General features: G+C 41.6%; 2 protein-coding genes across 2 annotated transcripts in view; both read right to left on the bottom strand.

Moving 5' to 3' along the window:
- The window catches only part of abat (4-aminobutyrate aminotransferase), a 31,554-nt gene extending 31,128 nt beyond the window's left edge, over positions 1–426 (bottom strand). The window contains exon 1 of the mRNA XM_008415065.3: positions 273–426. The gene's annotated coding sequence lies outside the window, so the exon portion shown is untranslated. The remainder of the gene's footprint in view (positions 1–272) is intronic.
- Positions 427–3,324: 2,898 nt separating this feature from the next.
- The window catches only part of carm1 (coactivator-associated arginine methyltransferase 1), a 32,929-nt gene continuing 8,867 nt past the window's right edge, over positions 3,325–27,386 (bottom strand). Inside the window, exons 2-16 of the mRNA XM_008415066.3 lie at positions 24,110–24,235; positions 23,857–23,963; positions 21,315–21,419; positions 20,958–21,068; positions 16,038–16,215; positions 15,825–15,915; positions 12,510–12,591; positions 12,305–12,390; positions 11,899–11,988; positions 11,679–11,816; positions 8,529–8,618; positions 8,303–8,418; positions 6,517–6,594; positions 5,706–5,774; positions 3,325–5,627 (exon numbers count right to left, since the gene is read on the bottom strand). Of these exons, the coding sequence (XP_008413288.2) occupies positions 5,488–5,627; positions 5,706–5,774; positions 6,517–6,594; positions 8,303–8,418; positions 8,529–8,618; positions 11,679–11,816; positions 11,899–11,988; positions 12,305–12,390; positions 12,510–12,591; positions 15,825–15,915; positions 16,038–16,215; positions 20,958–21,068; positions 21,315–21,419; positions 23,857–23,963; positions 24,110–24,235 (1,607 nt within the window). The 3' untranslated portion in view covers positions 3,325–5,487. The remainder of the gene's footprint in view (positions 5,628–5,705; positions 5,775–6,516; positions 6,595–8,302; positions 8,419–8,528; positions 8,619–11,678; positions 11,817–11,898; positions 11,989–12,304; positions 12,391–12,509; positions 12,592–15,824; positions 15,916–16,037; positions 16,216–20,957; positions 21,069–21,314; positions 21,420–23,856; positions 23,964–24,109; positions 24,236–27,386) is intronic.

The raw sequence follows: 27,386 nt of genomic DNA, 5'->3' as shown, positions 1-27,386 counted from the left end.
GGTTCTGACTGGATCCTGCCGGTTCATCCGGAACACATTAATATTAATGCGGGCCAGCCGGGCTGACAGGAATATGTACGGGCAGGATATGTCCCACTCACACAGATGCGGGGACGGGCAAAACCGCGCTCGCGCCGTGGACGCCCCAGCCCCGCTGACCAGATGCTAGGAGTGTTCCTGAGCGCGTGCACAAACATCAACGCCACGCGGCAGAGACCTGGTCCATCCGAGCGTCTCGTGCGGCTACCAGCGCAGAGCAGCTGAGTACTTACCGGTGATGAGCTCCAGCAGGACAGCGTGTACCGCTGCGGGACTGAGGCGTGTTGGTACTGAGTGTGAGTCTGAGTCTGAGTCCCTAACTGCCAGGGGAGCACCGGGGAAGGGAGGGGAGGGGAGGGGCTTGTTCTCCCAGCCCCCGACACCATCTGCCCTCCTCTATCTCTCCATCTAAAATAAAACACCTCTGCTGGGTTTAGTGCCACATCCTGGGACTATTCTCCCGGCCATACTCCAACTATATTCTCTCACTTTCTGATTTAAAATCAGATTAGACCTTTCTTTTTATAAATTACAATCAATATTCTGATTGTGAAAGTCCCCTTTCAGATGTATTATGTACATCTGAAGATATAAAGGGCTTTATAAATAAAATCTATTCTATTTCTCCATTAGATTGCCATCTTATAGTACAATAAAATAAGTTACTTCAGTTATTCAAATGCAGAGTATATCAAAAATGACTTAAAAGAAATGTCTTCACAATTTGATGCCTTGAAATTGACCTCTGCCTCTTAAAAAGTTCCTTCTCTTTCCAGCAGTCCTTCAGCATGTCATAACAAAACCACTCCATAATGCCATTTACAGCCATTTTTAGGAGAGTTGGAAAGAGAAATAGTTCAGATCTCAGCAGACTCCAGTTACACAAGGTGTTCACTAATTGCTGCTGCCACTAGTCTGGAGGAGATATGCTATATAAGGTGGAAGTCCGAGACTGCAGCTTCAAGGAGGAGCTTTGGTTAAATAGGCGGTGCTGAGTGAGAGCAAGCATTTAGGCCCCATGAATCGTTGCCATGGGAGACTCAAGGATTTCTCAGACATGCATGAAACACTCTAGGAACATTTATGACGACAAATGTGCCCAGCATTCCGAAGGTGCCGTTGGATCGATGTGATGACAGTGGAGGTTATCAGAGCAAAGTCACTGGTATGTTGATGAAGTCAGAGATGATTGGAACTCTGAGACACGGATCATCCTGCTGGAAGCCGCCATCAGAGGAACAGCTCACCGACGGTGATAAACTTGTTTAGAATCAATCATTTATAAATGGCTGGGATTGTTTATAAAGGGATGTATTATGTAAAATTTAAATGTTGAACTTTATATCATGTTTATATCAAATAATTTCCTCATCAAAACATACCTGGATGTTGCTTTGATTCTTTTATGCATGTTTGAGAAATCCTTCAGTCTCCCATTGCAGCCATGAGGGGAAGAGAACGGGGGGACAAACGCAGTTTCTACAAAAATCCTCCTGAGCTTCAGTCTCCAGCTGAGCTTCCGCCTCACAGAGAACCCTTCTCCCCTCACTCAGCTCCTCCAGACTAGCAGAAGCAATTAGCAATCACCTGGTGGAACTGCATTCCTGTTGAGTTTATTATACTAGCTACTTCTTAGTCCAACATTCCCAAGAACATAATGGAAAATGTATGTGATGACTACATGAAATGAAGACCATAGTTTGTGAGGCAACCTGTCTAACCATGTGAGCAGCAGCACAGGGGACTGTTCTCTCACCATTCTTCATTCTATACACTTCAGATGTCCAGCACAAGTCTGACTTATATCAGCAGAAATGACATATATTGTTTTTCAAGATGCTTTACAATGAAATCAGTCATTCCCCTTCACACACACATTTACACACTGAATATGGCAAGCTACTGGATTGTTACTGCAGACTGACAAATACTCAACCTGCAGTTGTCAGGTGCATCAGAGATGGAAAAGAATCTGAGTAGAGATCTGGTGGAGCGCTTGGTGTGGAAACAATCATATCTTGAAAATAAACAAAATAAAGAAGATAACTGTTGATTTAAGGAGAAACTGGATTAGATCAAATCCCATTTCCATCATGGGTGAAGAAGTGGAGGTGGTTGAGGAATATAAATATCTCAATGTTCATCTGGAAAACAGACTGGACCAGAGACGCAACAACAAAACATCTCTAAGAAGGAACAGAGCAGACTGGACTTGTGGAAGCGAAGATCCTTCAAGGTTTGAAGTAAGATGCTGCAGATCTCCATCAGTCTGTTGTTGAGATTGTCATCTATTGGGGCAGCAGCATTAGAACCAGGGACCTAAAAAAGACAACGACCTGATAAAGGCTAGTTCTGGTTCTGGGGACGACTGTGGATCCTTTGCAGATGACAATGCAAAGAAGGATTTTACAGAAAATTAAGTAATTATGGAAACCATTGAGCATCCTCTTCGTCACTGCTAGAAAAACTGGCTTCAGTTGGAGGCTTTTTCAAATTTGCTGTGACACAGACCGCTACAGGAGAGCCTTCCTGCCAAATGGAATCTACAAAAACTCTTTGAGGAATCACACCAGGCATTTTTTCTATGAAGCATCTGTTTACGAACCGTTTTAGTGAGTCTCATTTTAGTGAGTCTCAGCAGCAGGTGGTGTGGCCTTCTGCTGCTGTAGCCACTCTGCCTGAAGAGCCCATGTGTTCAGTGATGAAGTCTGCTTATTCTATTCCAACACTAACAGTACTTCCATTCACATAACTGCTGCTCACTGGATTACTGAAGGTTTATCATAGGAACTGCTGTTGACCTGACAACCACATCATGTGGTTGTCAAGTCCCTGACTTGCTGTCAGATCACCTGTCTTAACAAGCCACTAGCAGGTGGTTCTGAACATGGGGGCAGCAAGTCCGTGACTCCATGATCATGACTCATTTGAATCCTATAAAAGCAAAACATAATTCAAAACTGTATAAGTAAACTTATGAGTTTCATTTTCATGTTCAAGTTGGTAGAAATGACTAAATTGTTGGTCCCTACGGTTCAGATCATTATCCATCTTTTGATGGATCTTTTGATGACCAAGCCTTCACTTGGTGAATATTTCGTTTTAAAACATCGCTCACCTTTGAGTCATGGAATATTTGTATTACTGTAGAGTTTATAGCTTTAAGTACTGGAACAAAAACTGGATTTGGTGTTACAGTACGGCAGTTATCTACCTGTAGTGTGGAGGAGAACACTGCAACCTTTAGGACTTTCTAAAGCCGCGTCTTGAGCAGAAGAGTCAGTGTCAGACAGCGTCAAACATGTTATTTCTCATTGGTCAACACACACAAATGACAGTAATCCTTTACACTGTTCCATGATCAACAGTGGATGCCACCATTTGAATACAGAGAGCATGAGTCCATGATGAGAGGGACAGTATGACTACAGGCTAACTAGCACATGGAAAACATCGCTTGTGTCCACAGTCTATATTACAAAGAGGAAAGAAGGAACTAAAGTACTACAACATTCCAGGATTCCAGGATGGGTTGGAACATCTCCACATTTAATTTCTTTTTTTTTTTTCTTTTTTTCTTTTCTTGTGAAAGAGGGAAAAAAAACAAACAAAAAAATCAAATCAACAAAAATAGTTCCTACTAAGAGACATTTCCTAAGCTCTCCTAAAAACTTGCAAAATCAAGTTCCAACAGTTGTGACACTGGAAGTAATGCATAAAAGTGTCAGTCTCTCTCCTTCCTTTCCTGATAAAAGTGGATGTGAGTGGAGGCTATAGACGACGATGATATGCTGATGCTCGTACGGAAGTGAACGGATGAGGAGCTCCGGCTCCCGGACACTTGAGTCTCAGGTAAACGTGAAGTGGGGGACACAGAGGAGGTTCCAGGGGCCGCTGCCTTATGCTCCGTTCTTCCAGCTGATTCCTCACACCGAGCCAGGATGAAGCAGCCCCTGCTTAGGCTGGGCTAAATGTTTCAGCAGAGCAAAACATTCATCACCTTTCATGCTGAGTGTTTAAGCAGAACATCTTCTTCTCTCTTGTTTGCATACAAAGTGTGTGTATGTGTATATATATATATATATATATATATATAGCTGGCTATTTGACTGCAGCCCCATGTCACTTTTGGTCAACTTCATAGCTTAATCCTCAAACCCATCAGGCTCTTGTGCTGCAAAAGCAAAGTCTAACCAAGTATATTTGACTAGTTTCTAGTACAGATATTTTTGAAAACAACTTGAATACAACAAAATTAACTTAAAAGTAACTTTTCAGCAAGCTATACGAGCTTGTTTTAAGTCAATCATTCCTTAATATTGATTTTTTTTTTAAAGTAATAGTTCCACTGACAGATTATTTCACTTACAGCATGACATTTTCCCATAAGTGAAATAATCTGCCAAAAATATTTTCACTAGAAACTGGACAAAGATGCTTGGTTAGACTTTATGTTTTTGCAGTGTATGCCCATCCAGCCCCACTCACCACAGGTGGAAACAGTTTGTGTGATATTTCACAAAACAGTCTATTCACCTATATAAAGGTTTCATTCTAGATTATCTGTTCACCATCAGCAGATTATTAATAGCTCATCTTCATAGAGTTTAAAACCAGAAGCATCAACTGCCATTTGAGTCTATATGAAAACAGTTATTGAACACTGTCCCCTGCTGCTGCTAGTAAAGAATGCAGGTAAAGAAACCTGTGCCTTCCTACAGTGAAGATTATTAGGGCTGATATATATAAAAAACACTGCTGTGGGTTTTGCTCCATGGAAAATCTTTTAGCTTTGATACAGATATGAAGTTCCTGCCTGGTGAGTCCAGACGAACATTTGAAGCAGCTTCATCTCATATCGTTTTAAACAACATCTGTAGATCTGTCAGCTTCTATAGACTGGTCATGTGGTAGAGCACAGAGAGTTAATGCTAACAGCATTCATGTTCAGCGGTCTGACAGCATCACTCAGCATGGAAGGTGACCAGCATGCGTCTCCTAAAGGTCTTGAAGCTGAATGTCATTGGAAAACAAGTTGGAGGTGAGGACTGGACTGGGACTGTCTGCGTTCTGCTGAGCGGGCCTGGAGACGAGGGTCACCATGGAAACAGGAAGACAGAAGCCCAAGGCAGAGGGGGTCGGGGTTAGACAGAATGGTGAGGACAACAACTTATGGGGTCCCGACAGTTAAAAACAGAGCAGAGCAGCAGCAGTGTGTGGATGGACTGTGATAACGGTAGATACTGGAGAAGCTCCACAGGGAGGACTACTGGGACGCCTCAGTCTTCAGCAACACAGGCATGGACGGATGGACAGGGCAGGGGACGCCAGCACAGTACTAGTTTTGGTTTACTGGTTTTGGTTGTGGATGGTGAAGGGGGGGAGGAGGAGGTTCCTGTCATGCGGGGAGGGACAGAGGGTCCGATATGTCTTTACAAGATCTTTACTTTAACTGCCATAATGCATGGTGTTGCTGGGGATGACCATGGGGGACGCCATGGAGATGGCAGCGCCCCCCATGGTGAACTGGTTGGTGATGGGATAGTAGGTACCGCTGCTGCTGGGGCCCGACTGGCCCGTTGTGGCCCCTGGAACAGAGAGCAGAGAATGGCTTCATGACTTCTGAGGAACAGGCTTCAGGAGACGCTGTATGAACGGCAGATTACCTTGGACTATTCCTGTGCTCATGATGGAGCCCATCCTCGAGTGGGTGTGGTTCACTATCCCTGTGTTTACTGGGAGGGGACAAAGACAGAGGGGACAGAGACAGACAGAGAGGACAGACAGACAGGGGACAGAGACAGCAGTCAGATTAAAGAATTAATTCTCGCTTCTAAAATGCTATGTAGTAACTATAGCAACTCAAACCCCACCACTACCTCAGCTAACTTGGTAGCATCAGTTAGCACATGATGGAATGTCCTGTGGGCCCGGTCAGGACCGGTACTGCTAGAACCTGCTGCTGTTCTTCAACAGAGCAAAATGTCCCAAACATTAACTAGTTCAACTAGTTAAAGTGACTTTGATCACTAAACCTGTCACAGTAAACCAATTAATCAATGGTGAATTAAAACTAACTCAATATTTCCATTTGCATGATTGTTTTGTGTCTCTTTCCAGCAGACTGGATGACAAAAGGCTTCAGAGACTTAAGAATCCATATTACTGCTTGTTGTATTTATTTTAGATATTTAAAATACTTTCCAGTTTCATTGTTAAATGTTAGAAGTTTAATTGATCATTCAGAGGGTGTGCTACATACTGCATACATTTGATCTCAGTCACTTCTAGTATGTTAAAAAAGAAATGAACCAGATCACTTTTCTGAAAATAAAGACATGAGCAGATGTGAAAACAACAGTGCTGTGTGTTCAGTTCAGCAGGACCAGCGAGTTTATTTATAACAGCATCACCCAGATAAAAGCAGTTGTTGTTTTGCTGGTTCCCTGCATGAGGAGCGGAGAGGCAGACTCCTACCTAGAGGGATGAGGTTGTTGTGAGACACTGCTGGGCCGCTTCCAATGACTGTGCTGAGGTCATAAGCTGTTGGCATCCCTAATGGACAGAGCAGACACAGCGGTTAGCATCTACCACTAAGGTCACCCAGTTCTGACTTCACAAAGATTTATCAAACAGAAGCTCTGAATTAAAGCTGCATTAAATCATTCTGAATCCAACTTCATTCAATTTTCACCAGAGGAGATGTGATAAAAATCACTTTTTATGCAACTGCTGAGCTAAAGAAGCTCATTACAAATGGGTGTTTCTCAAAAGCAGTATTTGTGTTTGTGGGGCTTTGATCACTTCATACAGTCACAGTCATTCTGTTGCCTAAAAAAGTATTAAGAAATATTTATTTTTGTTATCTTAGTGCAACAAAACATCACAATAAAACTTTAAGTCCAGCCTAACTGCCAGGAAGCACTCAGTGGGAGACCGCAGCATCCAGAGCATCAGCATGATCCACAATATGACTGAGGCTGGTCCTGATAGAAGAGTGTGTGTCTGGTAATGGACTGGTTGGGTTTCGACTCCAGCTTCCTCTCAGCACATGCCAAAGTTCCCCTGAGCAAGGCACTGAACCTCCAGGAAGAGCTGAATGACTTTAATCCATGAATATCATGCTGCAGATGAAATCTGGTGTCATTTTACTCCCCATGACAGTGAGCAAAGTACTGGAGCCTGACTGGATGTCTGCAAAGACCCATTTATAAAACCCCATCACTGGGAAGGTTCCTTTCATCTCACTTTAAGCTCTCATTAAAATCTCTTCAGAGTGAATGCATGGATTATCCCGATAGATTATTATCCCTTCTTATTCCCAAAATGTGGATCAATATAGGATCAATAGCCTGACCTGAACGGTCAAAGGTCAGTTAGGGTCAGGTTGATGTAAGTCTGACTGACTAGGTACACAAAGCATTCCAATTGAGGGAGTTTATGGTGGGAGAGAAATATGAAACAAATTTAAACATGAAATCTGACTGGATTACAGAAAAACTGAGGGGGAAAAAAAAAACAAGTAATATTACACAAAGGCATGGTGTCAAAAATACCAAGAGTTTGGTGTTTATCATGACACCAAACTCTTGTCTTTGTATATTTGCAAAGACAAGAGCAAGAAAATGTCTGCTACATTAAAGCTGAGGTATGTAACTTAATAAAAATATGTTTTATATATTTCTTAAAACTATTGCCATGTCATGACAGCACAGTACGAGACAGATCGTCTGAAAAGGTAAAGCTCCACCTCTTCCCAGTGATAACTGCAGAAATAAACAGCACAGTCAGAAACAACCAATCAGAGCCAGGAGGAGTGCTGTGGCGCTGTTAATCACCCCTGTGTAAGCACTGCTCACATCCTTCCATTATCTCTGCTACGCTGCAACTTCCTCTTCGTCAGCAGATCCTGCCATGAATGCTAAGGCTAGTTAGCATGGCTACCAGTGACGGCAGATAAACAGATTTCCTGGAATAGTGAGTTGTTTCTCCACATTTAGCAGAGAGTACACAAGATTGACACGTATAAAACATATTTTTCATGAAAATTACATACTGCAGCTTTAAGTCTGTTAAATTGTTTTCTAATTGGCTGGATGGGAGGACCTCTGCAGTGCTGTCCCTTCAGACTCAGCTAGAAAGCTGAGAGAGGGTTTCAAGTTCTGCCCAGAGTCTTAAAATAGCCTCATGCCTGGTGGAGGGGCAGGACGGACAGAAAAGGGTGTGGAGGGGGGCAGCTTTAATCTGAGTGTTCTGTGTTCACCTGATACAGCCATCCCCTGATTCATACTGTAGGCGGCGCCGCCTGTGTTCCACATGTTCTCAGAGGGGGAGGTGTAGTGTGAGCCAGGAGGGGGGTTGGGGGTTGTGCCTGTGTACCTGCACACAAAAACAAACATGGTTGGAGATGAAAGACACACACACAGCAATCAGTGTGTGTGGTCCTACGGGCACCGTGGCAACCAGCTGCAGTGAGGGGAGGAACTCACCTGAAAAAGGGGTTCTTCAAGTCCAGGAGGTTGCTGGACTTTGATCCGGTCTGGTCCACCTGGGCAACAATACTGATGTCGTAGCTTTGTCTGGAAGGACAGAAAGGATTATGGCAAATATTAATAGAATAATTCAACAAGACCTGAGAGATGGGTTTCAAAATGTGTAGCGTATAAACAGCTGAAAAGCTGCAGCTCCAGCCCAGCTTGTTAAATGGCTAAAACTGAATTAGTCTGTTGGGTGGAGAGTGGAAGTGTTCAAGTCTTGCCAGAATCACTGGCAGCTTCAAGTCTGGACTTTGACTAGGCCACTGTAACATGAATACTTTTGGCTGGATGTTTAGTCTCAGGTCTTCTGTGCTCAGCTACAGTCATCTGCTGATCTTTCACCAGTTTCCATGAGAAAGAACAAACATCCCCACCTGATGATGCTGCCACCACCGTGCTTTATAGTGTAGACGGTTTGGGATCTCATCTGATCAGAAAACCTCCTACATGCTTGATGTGACCCTCAGATGGTTTGTGGAAAATTCCAATTCATAATCACTTTATTTCAGGATCCCCATTGTTCTCTGACAAAGTGTTCAGACAGAACGTCTTTCACATGTCAAACGCCTCAGGTTGGACGCTTGTGCACTTTGAAGTCAGATACTTTGACATTTTTGTGCCACCTGAACCGACTTTGATGACCTGCTGACCTGTATTTGTACCTACAGCAATACAACACATTTACCCCCCAAAAAAAGACTTAACTAGGACAAATTCGCACCACAGAAAACAGGATTAAAATTAGAAAAAGTGATCATTCATGGATCTCCTTAAAACAGGGCCTTTAAATTTTTTAATTCACTATTTTTGTGATGTCTTTTTGATCTAACCATGTCAAAGGTTTTCCTGCACCGTAAGACTTCCTGACGCGAGACTTCTCAAATCACCCTATACTGGTGTCCACATGGACTTTGCATGTGCACCAGACACCCCTCAGATCTCGTTGGGTCTGAACCAGGGCTTAAAGTAAAAAACAATCCTGAGCCTGAAACTTATAGTTATAATAGAAATTTACTATAGCGTTCCTATTGCCACAGTTTAATAAAAAGTGTCTTTGAATAGTGAACAATTGCTTCTAACAATACAATTAACAAGCTAAACATTCAAACTTAAATAAGACTTCAGTACATTTCAACTCAAAACAAAATATAAAATGTCTGTGCCCTAAAGGTTTGCCTTACAGGCAAAAACCCCTCAACATTAAATAAGAGTCCTTTCAGTCAATGTTTTTGCAAGTAATTTAGAACATGCAACATTACCAACTAAATCAGTTTCTCAACCTTTTTTGGCCCAGCGCCCCCCCATCCTTTATCCAGGTCCCTCACCGCCCCCAACAAAGAATTTGTAGGCTACTTTGCACTGACCATTATTTTATCATTAATATTACTATCACTGTTGTAGTTGTTTTGATTTTTATACTTGCTTCTGTATTTATCATCAAAAATTATTTCCCAGAGAACAAAAAAGTCATGGGAATAGAAATTATTTTCACAGGCGTCTACGAAAAATGCAATGAACATTCAACTTAAAATTGGTAGGCCTAACAGCAGCCAGTCAGAGTGGAAAAAATATTCTTGTTCTTTGCCATTTTCTAGTTGTTAAATATTCCACAAAATGAGCAGATAAAAGATGTACAACATGTCAGTTTAAACTTTGAACTATTTGCAAAATGACTGAGCTCTGCAACATTAAAACATGGATAGAACTGTAACTACATTAATCATAGCTCTTCTTCTCTTCAGTGTTTGTCAATTTCTGGTGGTGCAGCTCTGTGCTGCCTTCAGGAGAATGGGACATCAGAGTATCATCATATGTTTCACATCATGTGTTAATTTTACACTGTTCAGCGCCGGATTCTGTTTTTATGCCATAATTCACATCTAGTTCGTTGCTTCGTTTTATGCCTCGCTTCTCCTGTTTCAGAGTTTTGCGCAATGTGCGCCTAGTTTTTTTTTGTTTGTTTTTTTTTTACCTCGATGGGGAAAAGGCAGACTGACATAAAGCTTTTAAAGCAACAGAAACAATGTTGGTATTCTGATTATTGAAATTTAAAAGTGCTGTGTTGTTCTATCACACCCGTTTCATACCGGACCACTTTCAGCTCCGGTGTTAACGCTATAAAATGAACGCTGTCTATCGTGGTTTCACCCATGGAGGGATTTCTTTATTTAAATGGGTTCATTTTTCAGAGGGATATAAAGTGAAGGTATCGTGATTTTAGTAATTACATGTTTATAAGAGCGATTTTCTGTTGTCCTTCCATGGAAGCGGGCAGCATCCAGACGGAAATAAAACACTTTTTAATATAAGTTGCTGCTTTGACATGATCACAGAACTGCCAAAAAATATGTACAAAAACTCTCAATAAAACATAAAATATTAGAAAATCAGACACCAGACAAAGTGAATCTCAGCAACGTCATCAGCCGATGTAACGCTGACCTGATGCGGTCAAGCTATTACTAGCAGGAGCGGAGATGCGCCAAAAGCTACAAACACTGAATAGAAGGAGAGCTGCCATCCATACAGTTGCAGCCAGGCATGATTTAATGTTATGAAATACAGTTTTAGGAAGTTGCTCAGTCTAAACTGGTATTGTTGTGATTATAAGGTGTAAAGTTTACCTTCGACCAAACGCCCCCCACAGGAATCCCAGCGCCGCCCTTTTGGAAAAATTTCCGCCAACTTCCCGTCTTGTCCCCTTTCTTCTAGCCATGCCCAGCGCCACTTGTTTTTAATTCTTTTCTCAAGTAAACATGTTTCTTTACTGGGTGAGACAAACTCCATCTTCTTTCATATTGCATTTGATTTAACCGCCAAACCAAACGCATGTACTTCTTTTCTACAAACTGTTTTACAGTCATTGGTCAAGAACACGGGAGCTAGAATTCTGATTGGCAGACATCTTTGTCTATTATCTACAGTTTAGTTGAAGCGGGCCGTTTGATCCAATGATCGCTTTGCTTGAACGTCTGGCCCCCAGTGGTTGTGAAGTTACAAAAAGGAAAGACAAATCCACTTGAGTGTGATTTGTGCTCTCTGAACACTTTGGAGTCTAATTCTATTTTGATTAAAACCAGAGCGAATACAACATGAAGCTACCTTTTGTTGGCCACCAGCATGGCCGTGCCGGACAGCGTGTCCCCAGCTTTAGCGAAAAGGGGCGACTGCAGCAGGCAGCGCACCTGGTACCAGTGGGTGAGGGGCTCTGTGGGGGCTGTGGACAGCCACACGGTCATCCTACATGGGGGGGACAGGCGAGAGACAAGCTGTTGGAATGCAGTTCAAGCCGCAGGCGGTGCGTGTCCGTCAGAGGACTTACACTGATCCCATGAAGGCCACATCGAACCAGAAGGCCAGGCCATGTACCAGGCCGGAGTGCATCATGTGGAACTTGAAAGGAATCTCTATCCTGAGAGAAAAGCAAGAGTCAGTAAGCAGACACTCTGCACAGAGAACACAGTCTCAAAGTCTACTTTACAGTCAACTCATCAGATGGAGCAGACACACAAGGAATCAAAATTATGTCTCGTCATCTCTTTGTGAAATTAAAAACTTAAAGACATACCACATAATAAATAAGAACAAAATAATAACCAAAGTTTTCAATGAGCCACAATAAAACAATATTTAAAAATGCCTTAAACCAAATACCATATGCAGCCTTAAAAACAAACTCTCACAGAGTTAACATCTTAGATGGCTAGAGCTCTAACACATTCACAGACCTGTAGAGATCCTCCTCTTTGGCCTCCAAGAAGTTCACCGTGTATTTAACTGACTTGGCCATCAGGATGCGGATATCAAACGTGTCCTGCAGGGGGCAACATCACAGGATCCAGTTCACACAGAGTCCAGCACCAAGCTCTGCTGCCATTTCCTCCAAACCACCAAACCAGACCTGCACTCTGTGTTAATCAGTGAGTTACGCACCACAATGGGCTGGCGGAAGTACTCATCCACTGCAGCTCCCCGCAGAGCAGAGAGGTCAACTCCGTGGAATGAGGGCTGATACCTGAGGGGACGAGATTACTCATTTCAACAGCCAACAAAGACTTTCATCTAAAACTATGTTGTTTGACACATTTCTCTGTTCTCTAGAACCGTATTCACAGTAGGTTGTGTCTGAGCGGACATAGTAGCATAGGAGGATCAATGTAGGAGCTTTCATTGTGTATCTTTACCATATTTAGAATAGGAGTGGACTTAAAGTTTTATCACAATATTTTGTGGTATTATTGTGATGGCATTAAGTGATGTAAAGAACGATTTATTACTCCTTTGTTATGCAACTGTATGACAGCAATCAAAACCTCACAAACAAACACCATCTGTAATCTGCCTCTTTAGGACTCCAGTCACAGAAAGAAGTCTGATTTATATAACTAAACTTCAGCTGCAGGCAGGCGTGTCTGTCAGAGGACTTACAGTGTAACTGCTTTTAATCATATTTTCAAATATGGATTGATATTCTCATTGAACAAACAGTGGAGAAAATACTAACAATCAATACAGACAGTTTTGGGGTGTTCTAAATATCAACTGGAATTTATCATGAAAAAGAGAAATCAAAATTATTTTAAGAAATTTAACACAATAATAAACAATAAGATAACCCCTAGTTTAGAGCTTGTTCCAAACAGAGCAGGTTGCAGGTGCTGCAGCTAAAGCTAACAAGAGTTTAGGCTGTTAGAACTCAATTGCAATGAGTGTTTTAATCACAGCTAGTCCAGTACGGTTGAGTTTATCTATTATGGGTACTTCTTTCCCTTTCTTGTCATTAAATTACACAATACAGCCCTAAAACATTATAAAATGTCACATTTTTGTAAAGCTAACAGCAGCGTAGCTAAATGTGGCTAAAGGCTAAAGTATTCAAAACAGCTATTTCCTGCTGGTGTAGTGAGCTCATAAACAACTAATATTGTTCACTGTGTTTTGGACTTAAAGGAATCCTTTATATAGCAAAACATTTGATTTGTGTTGATTTAATTCATGTTTCTTGGTATTGCGAGAGGTGTGAATAGTTTTAAGTTTTATCTGCCTTTTGTCTCAACTAACAGAAAAAGGAGCTACAAAAGAAGCAGAACTGGTAGAATAACCTGCATTGTGTGTAAAAAGTGCTCACAGGCTCTGACACACAGCAGTGCCTTGGGCTTCCTATTGAGTGGAACAGCAGCAAACGCTGCTGATGACACTTAAAAAATGCTGACAGAGTGAAAAGAGGAAATAAGGAATTGTGTCCTGATTTGATGGCAACTATAATCCAACTGTTGCATTTGTTTCCACCTTAAGATTTTCTATAAGCAAAGACATGCTGACTAAAATTATTTAGGTTGACAAATATTGGGGCCTGCCATGCATAGCATGGAGGCATTGAAATGCCTTGCAAAGCAAGGAATCCATGCATTGCATGACAGGCACCTACTATTCTACACCTCAAAATAACTGCCGCTTCCCTTCACCGATAATGCGGCTCATGCACAATACATGTATAACAAAACGTCAACCAGCAACCAGCGGCCAATCAGCTGCTGGTTCTAAGCAGAACCGCTTGGCCGGCCCGATTGGAACCACAGCTCTTGTGGTTCCAAGGGGCCGGGTGGAACTGGTCGCAAGTTGTAATGCAAACACGGTCGGAACCGTTCCGTACCGTTCCCTGCAGTGCGAAAACGCCTTTAGACTCAAAACAGAGATAAAATTTTGTCTGCCCCTCTGTGTCTCACTCACACATGACAGACTTCAGAGAGGATTAATTACCATAGAAATAGAACACTGAGGAGAGCAGAAATGTAGAGAACTACAGAGATGGTGGAACGCTCAGTTCCTACAGAGAAGACCAGAGCTTAAAGTTAGAACTACAGAGGAAAACTTATTACAGACAAGATGGAAGAAGAGCAAAGAAAGTAAGTTCCATATACCCTTAAACTGACAACCACTTTGGACTGTCAAAATAAGAGCAACACATACCCAACAAAATAAAAGCCTTCACATTTTCATAGCAGGTATTTGCCGTTTTGGGCATTATATGACTGGTTTAACTCAACTTCTGTTACTCAAGGGATTAGTGCGGCCTTTTAAAATGAAGCTTACTGAAAATGTTAAAATAAAACCTCAATATTCCTCTCACTTGCAAAGCAAGGCTAAAGTAAAGCTAAAATAAGGCTAAAAGGCTTATGTTTTTTGAATAGTAACAATATTTGTTGTTAAACTGTTGCTAAGAGATGAGTGCATTTTCTGGTAAAGAAGTGCCACGAAGTAAACATCTGATTTTTACTTTTGCAAAATTTAACAACTGTAAATTTCTTGTGTCTAAGCAGATATGCAGTGTTTCAAAAGAACTTATGTTTAATAAACAATAATACTACTTATTAATTTGGTGTTAGGAGATGAGCATTTTTTTCTGGTAACGAAGTATAAATCAGATTTTTACTCTTGTTGAATGTCTGTTTTATATTTACCAATGGCAAAAGAAAACATTAGCTTTTCTGCAAAATACACCAACTACACAATTCTTGTTAAGTAGTAAATACTGTAAAATACGTAGTACTTAAAAAGAGCAGAAGAAATCTTATGTTTTTTGAACAATAATATTTGTTGTTAATCTGTTGCTAAGAGATGAGCACGTTTTCTGGTAACCAAGTGCTACAAAGTAAACATCAGATTTTTACTTTTGTAAAATTTAACAACTGTAAATTTCTTGTGTCTAAGCAGATAAGCAGTATTTCAAAAGAGTTTAAGTTTTATAGACAATAATATTACATGTAATTAATTTGGTGTTGAGTAAAAATCAGAAGGCAGTGCATTAACATTAGCACAAACATTAGCAGTGCACTGCTAGCAGACACTAGCATTCTAACTGTAGCCTTTCCCTATAACAAGCATCTTTAGTTATTTTTTATGCATTAGCTATGTTTAGTATACTGAGTGGAGGAAGTCAATGTAAGACAACATGCTAGTGATGCCCCACATGCTACTGAGCATTTAGGTTAACATTAACATTTTGGCAAATTTTAGCTTATAACCAATTTTAACATATTCAATTGAGTAACTCTGTGTTACTCAACATGCTATTGAGTACGTTGTAGCTTACTTTAGCATTGATGCTCATTTTTAGCATCAGAATGCTGGGTTCCTACCAACAGGTACACTTTGGCAGTTTAAATTTCTTCAGAAATATTCTAGTTAAGCAACTAATCTTCTACAAATGTGTCTAAGTCCTTTGAATTGCATCTTGCTCATCCTCACCAGAAGTTGGCCTTGGTGAACTGCTCCATGTAGAGCTGTTCATCTGTGAAGGGAGCCAGGTGCACGTCTCCGATGGTGGGAAACATTTTACCTACAACATACAGCAGCATCAGCAGCAGCAGAAAGTCAGAAAGACAGGGGATTTCCATACAGCTGCACATGTGCAGAACCTGTCACAGTGTGCGTTTCATCCAGAGTCCCCGACCTCCTCACCGTTGGGCTTGAGGAACTTCTTGGCATGCAGGTAGCTCTCCAGCATGCGCTCGTTAAACAGCATGTAGCCCATCGGTTCTGAGATGATGATGTCCACCTGCTCTGGCAGCGACACCTCCTCCACCTTCCCGGGGATCACTACCACCCGCTCACTCAGGCGGTTGCTGTTCACCAGTACCTGCAGGGGAAACACGGCCTGGTAAGAACTGATCCTGCAGTGCTCCACAGGCTGGACTCTAAATGGAACAGGTGTGCATAAAGGTTAGAAAAGTGCAGCGATGCAGCAATAAATCAGTGTGACTTGGATTAAAACGATTATTGGTAACTGTCAGCTAATTTAGAAACTGATTAATCGTTAACTGGAGTATAAAAATAGAAAAAACAGGCAATTTGCTTGCAAAACTGTACAAAAAAAAATATATACCGTATTTTCCACACTATAAGGCGCACCTAAAAACCTTCAATTTCCTCAAAAGCCGACAGTGCGCCTTATAATCCGGTGCGCCTTATATATGTACCAATATTGAGCCACAACAAGTCTAGCAACTACGGTAAGCAGCCACCGACTTTATTTTCGCCCGTAGAAGAAGCGCGCGGTGCATCCTGGGATAGTTGTCAGAACGCTGGTTTGTTAATAAAGTTTGACTGACCTATCTACCTACCGACCTGATAATCAGGACGTCTGCAGGTCATGTAGCACCACGTTCTCCACGAACATGCTGTGCGCGAACGGAGAAAGGTGACCATCGTCCGGCCACGCCCCGGCCCCGTCGCGGAAGGCTCTCCTCGCCGACCCGAGTCAGACTGTTTTGTTGACATTTTTTATGTCAACAAAATGGCTTTAGATATTCATCCGGGGTGCTTCGACTAGGGTTACCAAGAGACCTATACATTTAAAGCCAGGGGGTCGGGGGAAGAGAGACAGAGGTTGCGGCGGCAGCGTGTCGGTTGGTCTGTGTTACCCAGAAAGCAGTTGGGCACAATATGCAACACCAACACCGTGAGTGAAACAATGACTGGGGCAGCTTACTATATAAAGTACTCGGGGACCAGTTTTTTATTGTTCTTTATTACACATCCACATTTGTAGAGTACGGAACAAATTGCGTCCCGTATAGGTTCAATACGGGGCGGGTGGCAACCCTAACTGTAGCATCTATTCTATGCGCCTTATAATCCGGTGCGCCTTTTAGTGCGGAAAACGCAGTACATTTTGCATTTAAGATAAAACATTCTTTGTAATTCTCTTCTCTTCAGAACTCCTCAAGTGGTAGTTTTACCTTCACCTGGTTCCAATTCCCCCCCAAAAAAATCTTCTACAGGAACCTTTTTCTATCCAACAATGAATCAGTTGATTATAATCATAACTGATGAGATCAGTGCTGTACTGATGTTCAGTCTGGCAGAAAGAGTTACAAGTAACTGCCTACCGATCTGTGTATCAGTGTATAAATGACTGTCTGTGAGAGTGAATGCATGAACATGACTCTAGCATAAAGAGCTTTGAGAGGTCAAAATTATTGGAAAAGCGCTGGATAAGTTCAGTCCATTTACAATTTTACCATTTAGCTGCAAACGTGACTAAAAATGATCAAGCACCGACTAAAGAAATTCTGTTTAAATTATTTAAAAACAATATTAAGTTATTTGTTAATGTATTTCTAATATTTTATTTAAAAAAGATTTCAGTGGTATAGATGAGTGTGACAATATTTTTATCCAATTAATCGATATCATGATCAATTACTAAAATAATCGTTTTGTTGCAAAGTTATAAAGTTATCTATTTGACCGGTCCTGACTGGTGATCAGCTGATCGAAGTAAAACTGATCAGTGAACAAAGCATCACTAATTACAGTCATGCTGACTGTAACAGCCTTCTGTGTGGACGCTGTTGCTGAGTGAAGATAGCTCAGTTGTTGCTGTGTCAGTATGAAGTCAGAATGTGGAGCTTCCTGACAGGAAGCAGTTGTTCATCCAGACTCTTACTGCAGCTGATAACAGGAAGGAGGAGCTGTTTTATCCTCCAGCAGAGTGCGGTCTGCCTGACTGGGAACATGATGGATTAGGAGACACTAGGAATCTTTAGAATTCTTTAGTCAGGGTTCGGCTGGTTCTACAGGGAACACTCACACTGAGGTCTGCAGCTAGTAATGCCTGAGCTAAGTGCTAATATATAATGCTGAAGACTTTAGTCATGCTGTCAGTCTTCTGTTCTTTATAAAGACATCTGAACCATAACGCTGAGAGCTTTAATGGATCTGTAGATGTTCAGCAATGCAGAGACACAGCGCTACAAGCTGAGAAATCGCTTTGATTTTACTACCAACATTTCATTATTGGAGCTCAATTTGAAGCTCATGTGGAAAGCAGAAAAAGTAGTTCTTTGTATTTACAGTTAAACTGGTATTGGCAGATTAGATTCTATGCCTTGTAATCCACTAATAGTGAGCTAAAGGAGGAGAAATGGGAAGCAGATTCACCTGGCTGTGAGTAAACGTTGCAGGCATCAATCCTACATGATGTTAGAAATGGTCCAAAAGAGTAGAACAGTCAGAAAGTTGGAAACACAGGTTCACTTGACCTTTAGAGTCTGGCAGGTAAAATGGAAACAAGACAAACTACTGACACAGAAACCATGCTGGGCAACTCAGTGATGCAGTTATAACCATAACTGCATCAGGCATCAGCTTAGAATGAGGAGACGGTGTTTGGAATATTGAACTGTGGCAGAAAGCAGTTGGTTAGCTCAGAGCTTAGGATAGGTAGAATAATGACAGGCAGCACTGCAGCATGGAGATAGTTCTCTCCCTGAGGATCAGTCGGGACGGCTGGGCTCCACTGAGCAGAGCATCATGATACTAGCAAACACGTTCATCATGTAGCTGCTGATTGCCTCTAGATGTACTCCGCAGAAGGACAGCGAACCCAAACAGAAAATGGGACCAAACCAGACCTGAACTTAAAGCGATGATGTAGCCCACAGGTGTCAAACTCCAGTCGTGGAGGGCCACATCTGAATAGAATAATTAGGTCATTAGTAAGGCTCTGGAAAACTTATCTACACAAGAAAAAGGTAATTAAGTCCTTTCATTCCAGTGTTTTGTACCCGTGGCACATCTAAAAACAGCAGGACAGCGGCACTTGAGGACTGGACTTTGACACCCCTGACGTAGCTTGTTCCGCTTATTCTAGGAATGCACCAATCCACTTTTTTCACTTCTGATACCGATATCTGAGACTTCAGCCGATACCAAGCGGATATAGAACGACAGTATTGAATGACCTAAAAAGCTCTTTTTAAACATATATATTAAATATACTAAATTACAAATGTATCTGATAACTGCACCAGTACAGCTCACTTAAACACACCAACGGCTTCACAATCTTGACCAAACATGGAAAAACAACAACTTTTATTTGTTCAGTCAGTGCAATTAGGAGAACAGCCAATAAATAATAATAAAACATGATGTAGCTCAGAGCACAAAACATAAGAGCTAGACTGGATAGATATGCTCTTATGGATCGGACACATCATCACCAATACCAAATTTGGAATTTTTTCAATATTGTAACTGATACAGATATTAATATTGGTTTGGTGAATCTTTAATTTATTCAGTCTGTATCCCACTGAGACATCAACAAGTTCCCTAAGATCATTTCCACCTACGATGAACCAGAATATAGAGAGGAGCTGGTGTGGTCACATCTGTCTGTGATGACCCTCCAGTCTGCAGCTTTAAAACATGGTCAAATTAAAACATTCACATTTGTCCCACCATTTTTTCAACTGGCTAAAACATTGACCGTATCAGATTAGACAGTGCCAGACACATTCATTGACATCCCTCCTATATATGTGCAAAAAGCTGCATCATAATCTCACACTGAACATTTTAAAACAATTCTACCTTTAATTTATGGACATTTATTCAGAGGAGAAATCTGGCTTTAAGCATTAGTTCCTAACAAATTCACCAGCAGCTAAATTAATGGCACCCCTAGCCACTCCCTTTAGAGCAGTGTCTCATTTCCAGTCCTCAGGGACTAAAACCCTGATTCTTTTAGACGTGACTGTTCCAAATCACCTGACCCAAAAGACTGCTTGACCTCCTCTGCATGAAGGCTGCAGAGGCCTGTGAATCACCCACTTATTCAAGTGGCAGAAGGGAGACACCAACATGCAGGGCAGCACCTCCTTAGGACTGGAAGCAAAAAAACAATCCTCGACAAGGAATGCAACTGAAGCTTTGTTTAAAAGTAGAAATGACTTGATTGAGCTGATGAGTTTTTTTGGCCTCTTATAGTGAGTAACCAGTGACTCTGTTCACAGGACTGAGGAGAAGCCATGGTTATTTTTATTTAAAAAAAAACTTTTTTTTTTTTTTTTTACATATTTATTAAAACTGTCACTTTGTCATGACAGCATGCTATGTGACCACAACAGAGTCTGTCGTCAATGCTAAGGTTAGTCGGTAAGTTCTTTCTTCGCCATTAACACAGTGAGCAGCGATTACATGAGGATGACTGACAGCAACAAGCCCCTCCTCCTGGCTCTGATTGGTTGTTTTTGATCAGTGCATTTATTCAGACGGCAGTAGTAGCTTAGGGAAGTGGAAGAGATCCATCTTTTCACAGATTATCTGTCTCATGTCATACCGTCATGACATGGTGACAGTTTGAACAAATATGTCAGAAACATGTTTTTTATTGTTACATGATGTAGTTTTAATGTGCAGAGTGGCATCAAGGGACATTTAAAATATCAGGAGACTCTTCATGCAGCCTGCTGTGCTCTGACTGTAAACTGGTCATAACATTCATTACAACAGTAAGATGAACCAACTCCTACAGGCAAAAAAGACTGAAGACCACTGTAGCAGTCACAGTTCCTACAGACAGGTACGCACCTCAGCATGCTGAGCCATGGTGCTGGCCTCCACTGCATACACCTTCCTGGCACCAGCCTGGGCCGCAAAGAACGACAGGATTCCTGATCCGCAGCCCACATCCAGAACCACCTGGAGAACAGGAGGGAGACTAAAGGTCATGGTGAGCCACAAGTCAAAGCATTAGTTCTACACAGATGATGTGGCTGGTTTCTGTACACCAAAGAAAGTATGGAGGCAAACTTTAAGGAGCTCTTAGGAGGAACTGGTGAACAAACAATTTGCTTCTTGTTTGGGTTTCATTTATTCATTTTTATCCCTTTCCAAGAGCCGGCTGCATAGAGCTGAACCTGACGGCTCAGTCAGGGCCAAGGTTACCTTGTCCTTGAAGTCCGTGTGGTTCTGCAGAATGGCCCGCTGGTAGGTTCCCGTCCGGACATAGTCCTGCATCATGTTCTGTTGCTGTGAGAGGTAGCCATAGAACTGCCGGAACACCAAACAGGAAACGGTTTTAGAGAACCTGAAGGTTTCATCTGAACAGACTGCTTCAGTTTCAGCTGGTCCTCCACCCAGGCTCAGACTCCAACCGGGTTTCCTCCAGCCACCAGCTCTGACCTGCTCCCTGTCTTTGAACTGTATGCCAATCAGATCCACGCCTCTTCCTCCACATGTTCGCTGTGTCCTTGAAACATGTAAGGCTTTCTTTAAAGGGGCAGTTTGTGTTTTCCAGGCACATAGTGTCATTTTATATCAGTTGTTACAAAATGCTGTATGACAAGAACTGCTCTGGACTGGAGACTGGAGCTCTGAGGAGGAGCTGTGTCTCGAAGGCGGGGATAGGTTCACCCAGGCATTTGCACAGGCAAATGGTTGCCATGGAGATTAGAGGACTTCTCCAATATACATGAAAGTATCAAGGCAACACTAAAGGTGTGTTTTTGATGAGGAAACAACATTATAACATGATGTAAAGCTGACACTGCCCTTTTAGCCAAATGTTTTATTTCAGCTGTTCATGAATATTAGTCCTGTCAACATTTTCTATATCTGAGCTGATATTACTGCACTTCCTAATAAAATTACAAAGTGAAAACTGCCTTTCCAAGAGGAAACATAAGAAGTTTAAGGGCTATGAATACTTTGGCAGGGCTCTATAACCAGAGGAGTTACTTTCATGTCACTGAACCAACTAAAACAAAGACAAAAAAGACAGGAAAATAAGAGCTGGGTAACAAATCAATGTTATTGATTAAATTAATTATGATGATTGAATTTCTGGAAAGTCTGCTTTTTTTTTTTTTTTTTTCTCCCACCAATAAACGTGTTGGGTTTCTGTAGTTTCAAATTCAGGACAACTGAGAAGAGGGGAGACTTGGGGGGGAAAAAAAGAAAATCTTTTGAAAAAATTTTTTGTCACTTGTAATCTCTTTTTAAGTTTTTAATCAAAAATGGGATTTGGCATGACAAAAATCTGAGATTTTATTTTGGAAAGTGATGCTGGTAACCAGGAGAACCAGAGCAGAGCATTTAAACACATATATAAAGATGAGGCGTAGCAGAGTTTGGCCACCAGAGTGCAGTGTTCCTTCTGTTCTGTGAGAAAACATCTGCTCACTGGCTCCATGCAAACACAAATTCAATTCAAGTTTATTCCATCAAGGACAGCACATTAAACAATGTTGCAAGTTAAAAACAAAGCAGCCGTTGTTTTGTACAAAGGTTTTCTAGCCACAGGCTAATTTACAAACCCAGCCTTCTACACTCAGACCTAAAACCTTAAAGAAGAGCCTGAGGTTTCCTCTCTGTGGAGCCGGAGATGTCTGCCACTAGAAGGTTGATGCTGGGATGAGAGATTGTCAGAAAGCTGACACTGCTGTGCAGGTAGGGGAGTTGAGAACAGAAAGAATGGATGTGACCCGGTGACAGAATGGTGACCCGGTTCTGTACAGAAGTTCTGAGATGAGTTTGAAAAGACCAATGGCAGAATCTTGAAGAGAAAGAGTTTTCTGCGAAAAAAGTTGAAGGGGCAGTATTTTGGGTTTCCCAGCCACTTTGTGCCGTCAAATGTCACTATCAGGTAACTATGTAACTTCAGTTCATAAACAAATGCTGTATCTATGAAATTGGCTTAAAAGTAATTTGACTTTGTAATTTCCTACCTTGAAATTTGGTATCTATCCTTTTAAAACTCCTGCTCTGTCTGAAACGCCACCTTCAGGAAATCTTCACAACATGGCTCCTCTATTAACCCTTTAATGTTTTTACTAGCATTTCACTGAGAAGTAGCTCATAATGAACTCAGCAGATACTCAATCCCACCAAGTGTTTGCCAATTGCTGCTGGCTAGTCTGAAGGAGCTGACTGGGAGTTTTGGGAGATGGGCTGCTCTCTGAGCCAGAAGCTCACAAACTTGGAAGCTGCAGGTCTGAGGAGCAGATGCGTCTTGAAGGTGGAGCTAGATCCACCCAACTGTTTTGAACAGATAAATGGTTGCCTTGGAGATCATGGGATATCTAACACATGCATGAAAAAAATCAAGGCAAAATGCCTGGCATGTTTCTGAAGAGAAACATGCCAGGCATCATGTCAAAAAAGTCAATTTGACATGATACTGTCCCTTTAACCATGAGCGATGGTGACCGAGTTAAAGACCTAAAGGTGAGAACAGATGAGATATGCTTGTTAGATTACATAATTCTAGATTTCAAATCTCTCAAGAGCACAAAGAAGTCCTGTAGAGAAATAAGGAGAGAGCATCTTTGTCCTGATGGTCTATTCTGAGACAAAAACTAAAAATAGTCAGGCAGGTAAAGGGGAGGTGGGGGCTGGACAGTGTTCACTAAATACTCCAACAGGATAAAAAAAAAAGGTTTTACCAAACATACCTTCATACTTTCTGGGGTGCATTTGTTTTCCTCACCTGGAAATACTGTACAGCAGAGGACTCCTCTGTTCTTTCACTGAAGACGGAGTGCTCACCAGCATGCCCCCGGCAGTTCTTCAGAAGGTTATAAAAGGACTGAAAGTCTGCAGCAGAGCACAAACACCGACGTCACCAGGACTAACCTGACCTTCAACAGCAACTTTCCTATCAAACTCATTCATTCAACATCATGTTTGTCTGCAGCCAGGTGAAGCCCACCAGCTGCATGGTCTCATGGTGCTGGTATTACCTGCGGGCGAGGAGAACTGCAGCAGCACGCTGTTGCAGCCCAGAGTGATGATGAACGACTGCTTCCCTACGCGGCTGCACTCTGTGTCACGAGAAACTGAACATTTGAACACACTCGTCTCCTCTCCTGCAGACACACACAAGGACATGCAGTGAATTCAGAGCGCTGCATTAGAAACAAATCAACAAAAATCAGCCAATAAATCCTTTTCTAAACCAGGACAACAAAAGGCTGATGATGGAACATTGATGCCTTTACAATGTTTGAGTGGGAGAGAACATTTCAGCAATTAATGGCACCCCACAAGCTGAAGATGAGTCACAACGGCTGACTTTAAAACCGCTCCAACAGGATCGATGCAGATTTTCTACAAAACGATGAGTCAGCAGGTGGAGCAGCCTGGGGTCATTATATAACGAGAACATTAACATTGTTTCAAACACAAACATTTTAAGTAAAAAGTAGCACTTTTACTTTTGTACACCACTTCACAAAATGTTCACACCCCTTCAGCTCTTTCACATTTTATCACAGTCCGGCTCTAATCTGCTGCACTGGGATGTTTTGGACAGGCAAACAAAGAGCTGCAGATTGTGGCATAGAAGCAAAACGAGGGGCGTTTTGAGAGTTTGCTACAAATAAATATCTGAAAAGTGTGGCATGTGTTAGTATTCAGCCCCACTGAGTCACTTCTCTGTGAAGTGTATCGTGTGGCAGTTTTTATTGCAAGTCTGAATTTATTTCCACCAAAAGACAATTTTTGCCAAAATATTTGTATTTTTTTGACAAAACATCGTTGGAAAGAAAGAGGTGGTGGTTTTGTTGCCAGGTTATGGGACAGAGTCAAAGTGCATTCTCTTTTGCTAAACCTAAGTCATGAAACCAAGCTGTGAGTAGAGGTTTCAATTGATTTTAGGCCTGAACTTTGACTGGACCTTCCTAACACATGACTAAACATAAATTTTTCATTTCACAATTATTCACCACCTTATGTTGTGGAACATGTACAGCTTGTTGTTGGAACAGTGTGGGACAGAATGTGTTTGATACACACTGGAGTTATGAAAACAGGTTTTTCCAAAACTCTGCAGGTGTGTGTTGCTTCACTCAGTGTTGAGGCTCCTTCATTGTTCAGTAGTCACACACGCCTCATTCTAAGATGAAATGGAACCATATTTCTGACCAGCCTGACGAGATGCATTTCTAAAATCAAGCCAGAAATCCTCACAGTACATTTTCTATAATACATTTCCCTCAGTGTATCATCAGCCTGGCGGGCCACCAGGCTTTACTTGCCCCTCTACCAGGCTAAGCGTGGTTTATTTTAATTTGGGGGTTTTATACATCAGTCACAGTAAAGATGAGGTAAGCTAGGTTTATAGTTGACGCATCAAACTGGGAATGAGGGGTTGCACACCAAATACAACATCCGGTATCTGACCCTTGACCTCTGACGCTATCACTTCCAAGTTATGATGCTGGCTCGTGTGCCTCCAAATGTTTTTAACGTAACAATTTTAAGCACAAAACCATGGTGAGGAGCTGGTGGGCTGCCACAGTGCCCCCAACACCGGGCTCAGCAGGTTTCCTGGGGAAAACCCTGCATTTCCATATGCAAATTCCCCTGCAGGCATTAAAGCAGTGAGGATGTTGAGCAGGCTGAGTCAGAGCTAATCCAGTCCCTGATAGAGCTGCTGGGTGAGGACAGCCGCTAAGCACCTATACAACAGATCAAGAAGAAAGGAGGAGCTCAGATGATCCTGTCTTTAGCCCTTTGTGTTTATTACAGCAGAGCAAAGCTGAGCAGTAAGCAGGAGAAAAACTGAATCCAAATGATGTAATCACAGGCCAGAGGGGAGTGGATGACAGCATGAAACCAAATACTGAAGTTGGTTTATTTACTAGGATCCCCATCAGCCATCGTCATGACAATGGCTACTCCATCTGGAGTCCACGTCATAAAAACAAAATCAGTAACACACTCTTTATATAAAGTTAGAATAATAAATCTATATTTAACACTTTGTATGAATTAATCAGGGAGATAAAGCAGGTGTTGCATAGAAACAGTGAAGGAAGAAGTTCCATGTTCTCAACTGACTATTATCTAGTATTGTTATCACATCATAGAAGATGAAACAGCAATTATGTATTACATGTATGTAAAGTGTGGCTTAAAAAAGTTAATTATTCAAAACATTTGGTATTTTAGATCCAATATTCTTAAAAAACAAAAGAACATTGGGACTGCCCAGTATTGATTCCATTCTGGCAGGGGGTTCAGACAGAAATTCAAAAAATATTTAAGTTCACGTTACCACTGAACCCACTGCATTACATATTGGGTTTGACCCCAGGAGGAAATTTGGGGAAAAGGGAAGTCCAGTTACTACAGATCCTTCTACTGGTTGCAAGAAAAATGATAACTCTGTCATGGCTCAAGCCTTTACCTCCCACCCTTCAACAATGGCAAGAGAGATTGAAGAATGTGTATGTAATGGAAAGGATAACAGCAAAACTTCATGTAAAAATGGACATTTTTCTGAGTGTATGGACTCCGGCTATTTCCCACTTTGGATGGCCACACAGATAAAGATGCTATGGGTTATAAAAAGCTGTCGGTCCCCTTTGCATGTTTCTCTTCTGATGGAAGACATTGGATATGTGCGCCACCCTTTTTGGTGAGCCCATGTGGTCCCCTTTCAAGAATGTCAATTGGTCAATTGCTGAAATGGATTTAAATGTTTGCTGGGCTTTTGTTTGTTTGTTTGGTTTTTTTTTTTTTTTTCAGTTTTACTGTGTACTTGAATGTGTGTGTGTATGTATGTATATGTATATGCACACATGCGTACATATGTTGGATTAAAAATATTCTTAAATAAAGAATGTTCAAAAAAAAAAAAAAAAACAAAAGAACAAAGAAAGGCGATGTCAACCTGATGAACATCTGTATCTGGCCAAGTTCAAAATGAGACCCGCTGCCTTATGTTGGACTAACTGTAGTTTGTTCAAACAGGACCACACCATGGGGCAATGCTGCAGCCAACATAAGAAGCTGTGTTAATAACTTGAGGGATTAATATTAAGAATGACAACACAAGCTACTTCCTTCTAGATGCTGAACAGCACAAATCAGCACTAACCACTCCACATGCTATGTGGTGTGCACTCACTTATTGTACATGAGCAATAATCACTGGTAGGTTTAGGGAACCATTCATTTCTGTCAACGTTGTGGTAGTAATGTTAACATTTTTCCATGGATGTTGGATAGAGT

Source organism: Poecilia reticulata, chromosome 8 (genome assembly GCF_904066995.2).
Source record: "Poecilia reticulata chromosome 8, P_reticulata-male-v2, whole genome shotgun sequence".
NCBI lineage: Eukaryota > Metazoa > Chordata > Actinopteri > Cyprinodontiformes > Poeciliidae > Poecilia > Poecilia reticulata.
This window is presented reverse-complemented; position numbering and strand designations above follow the sequence as displayed.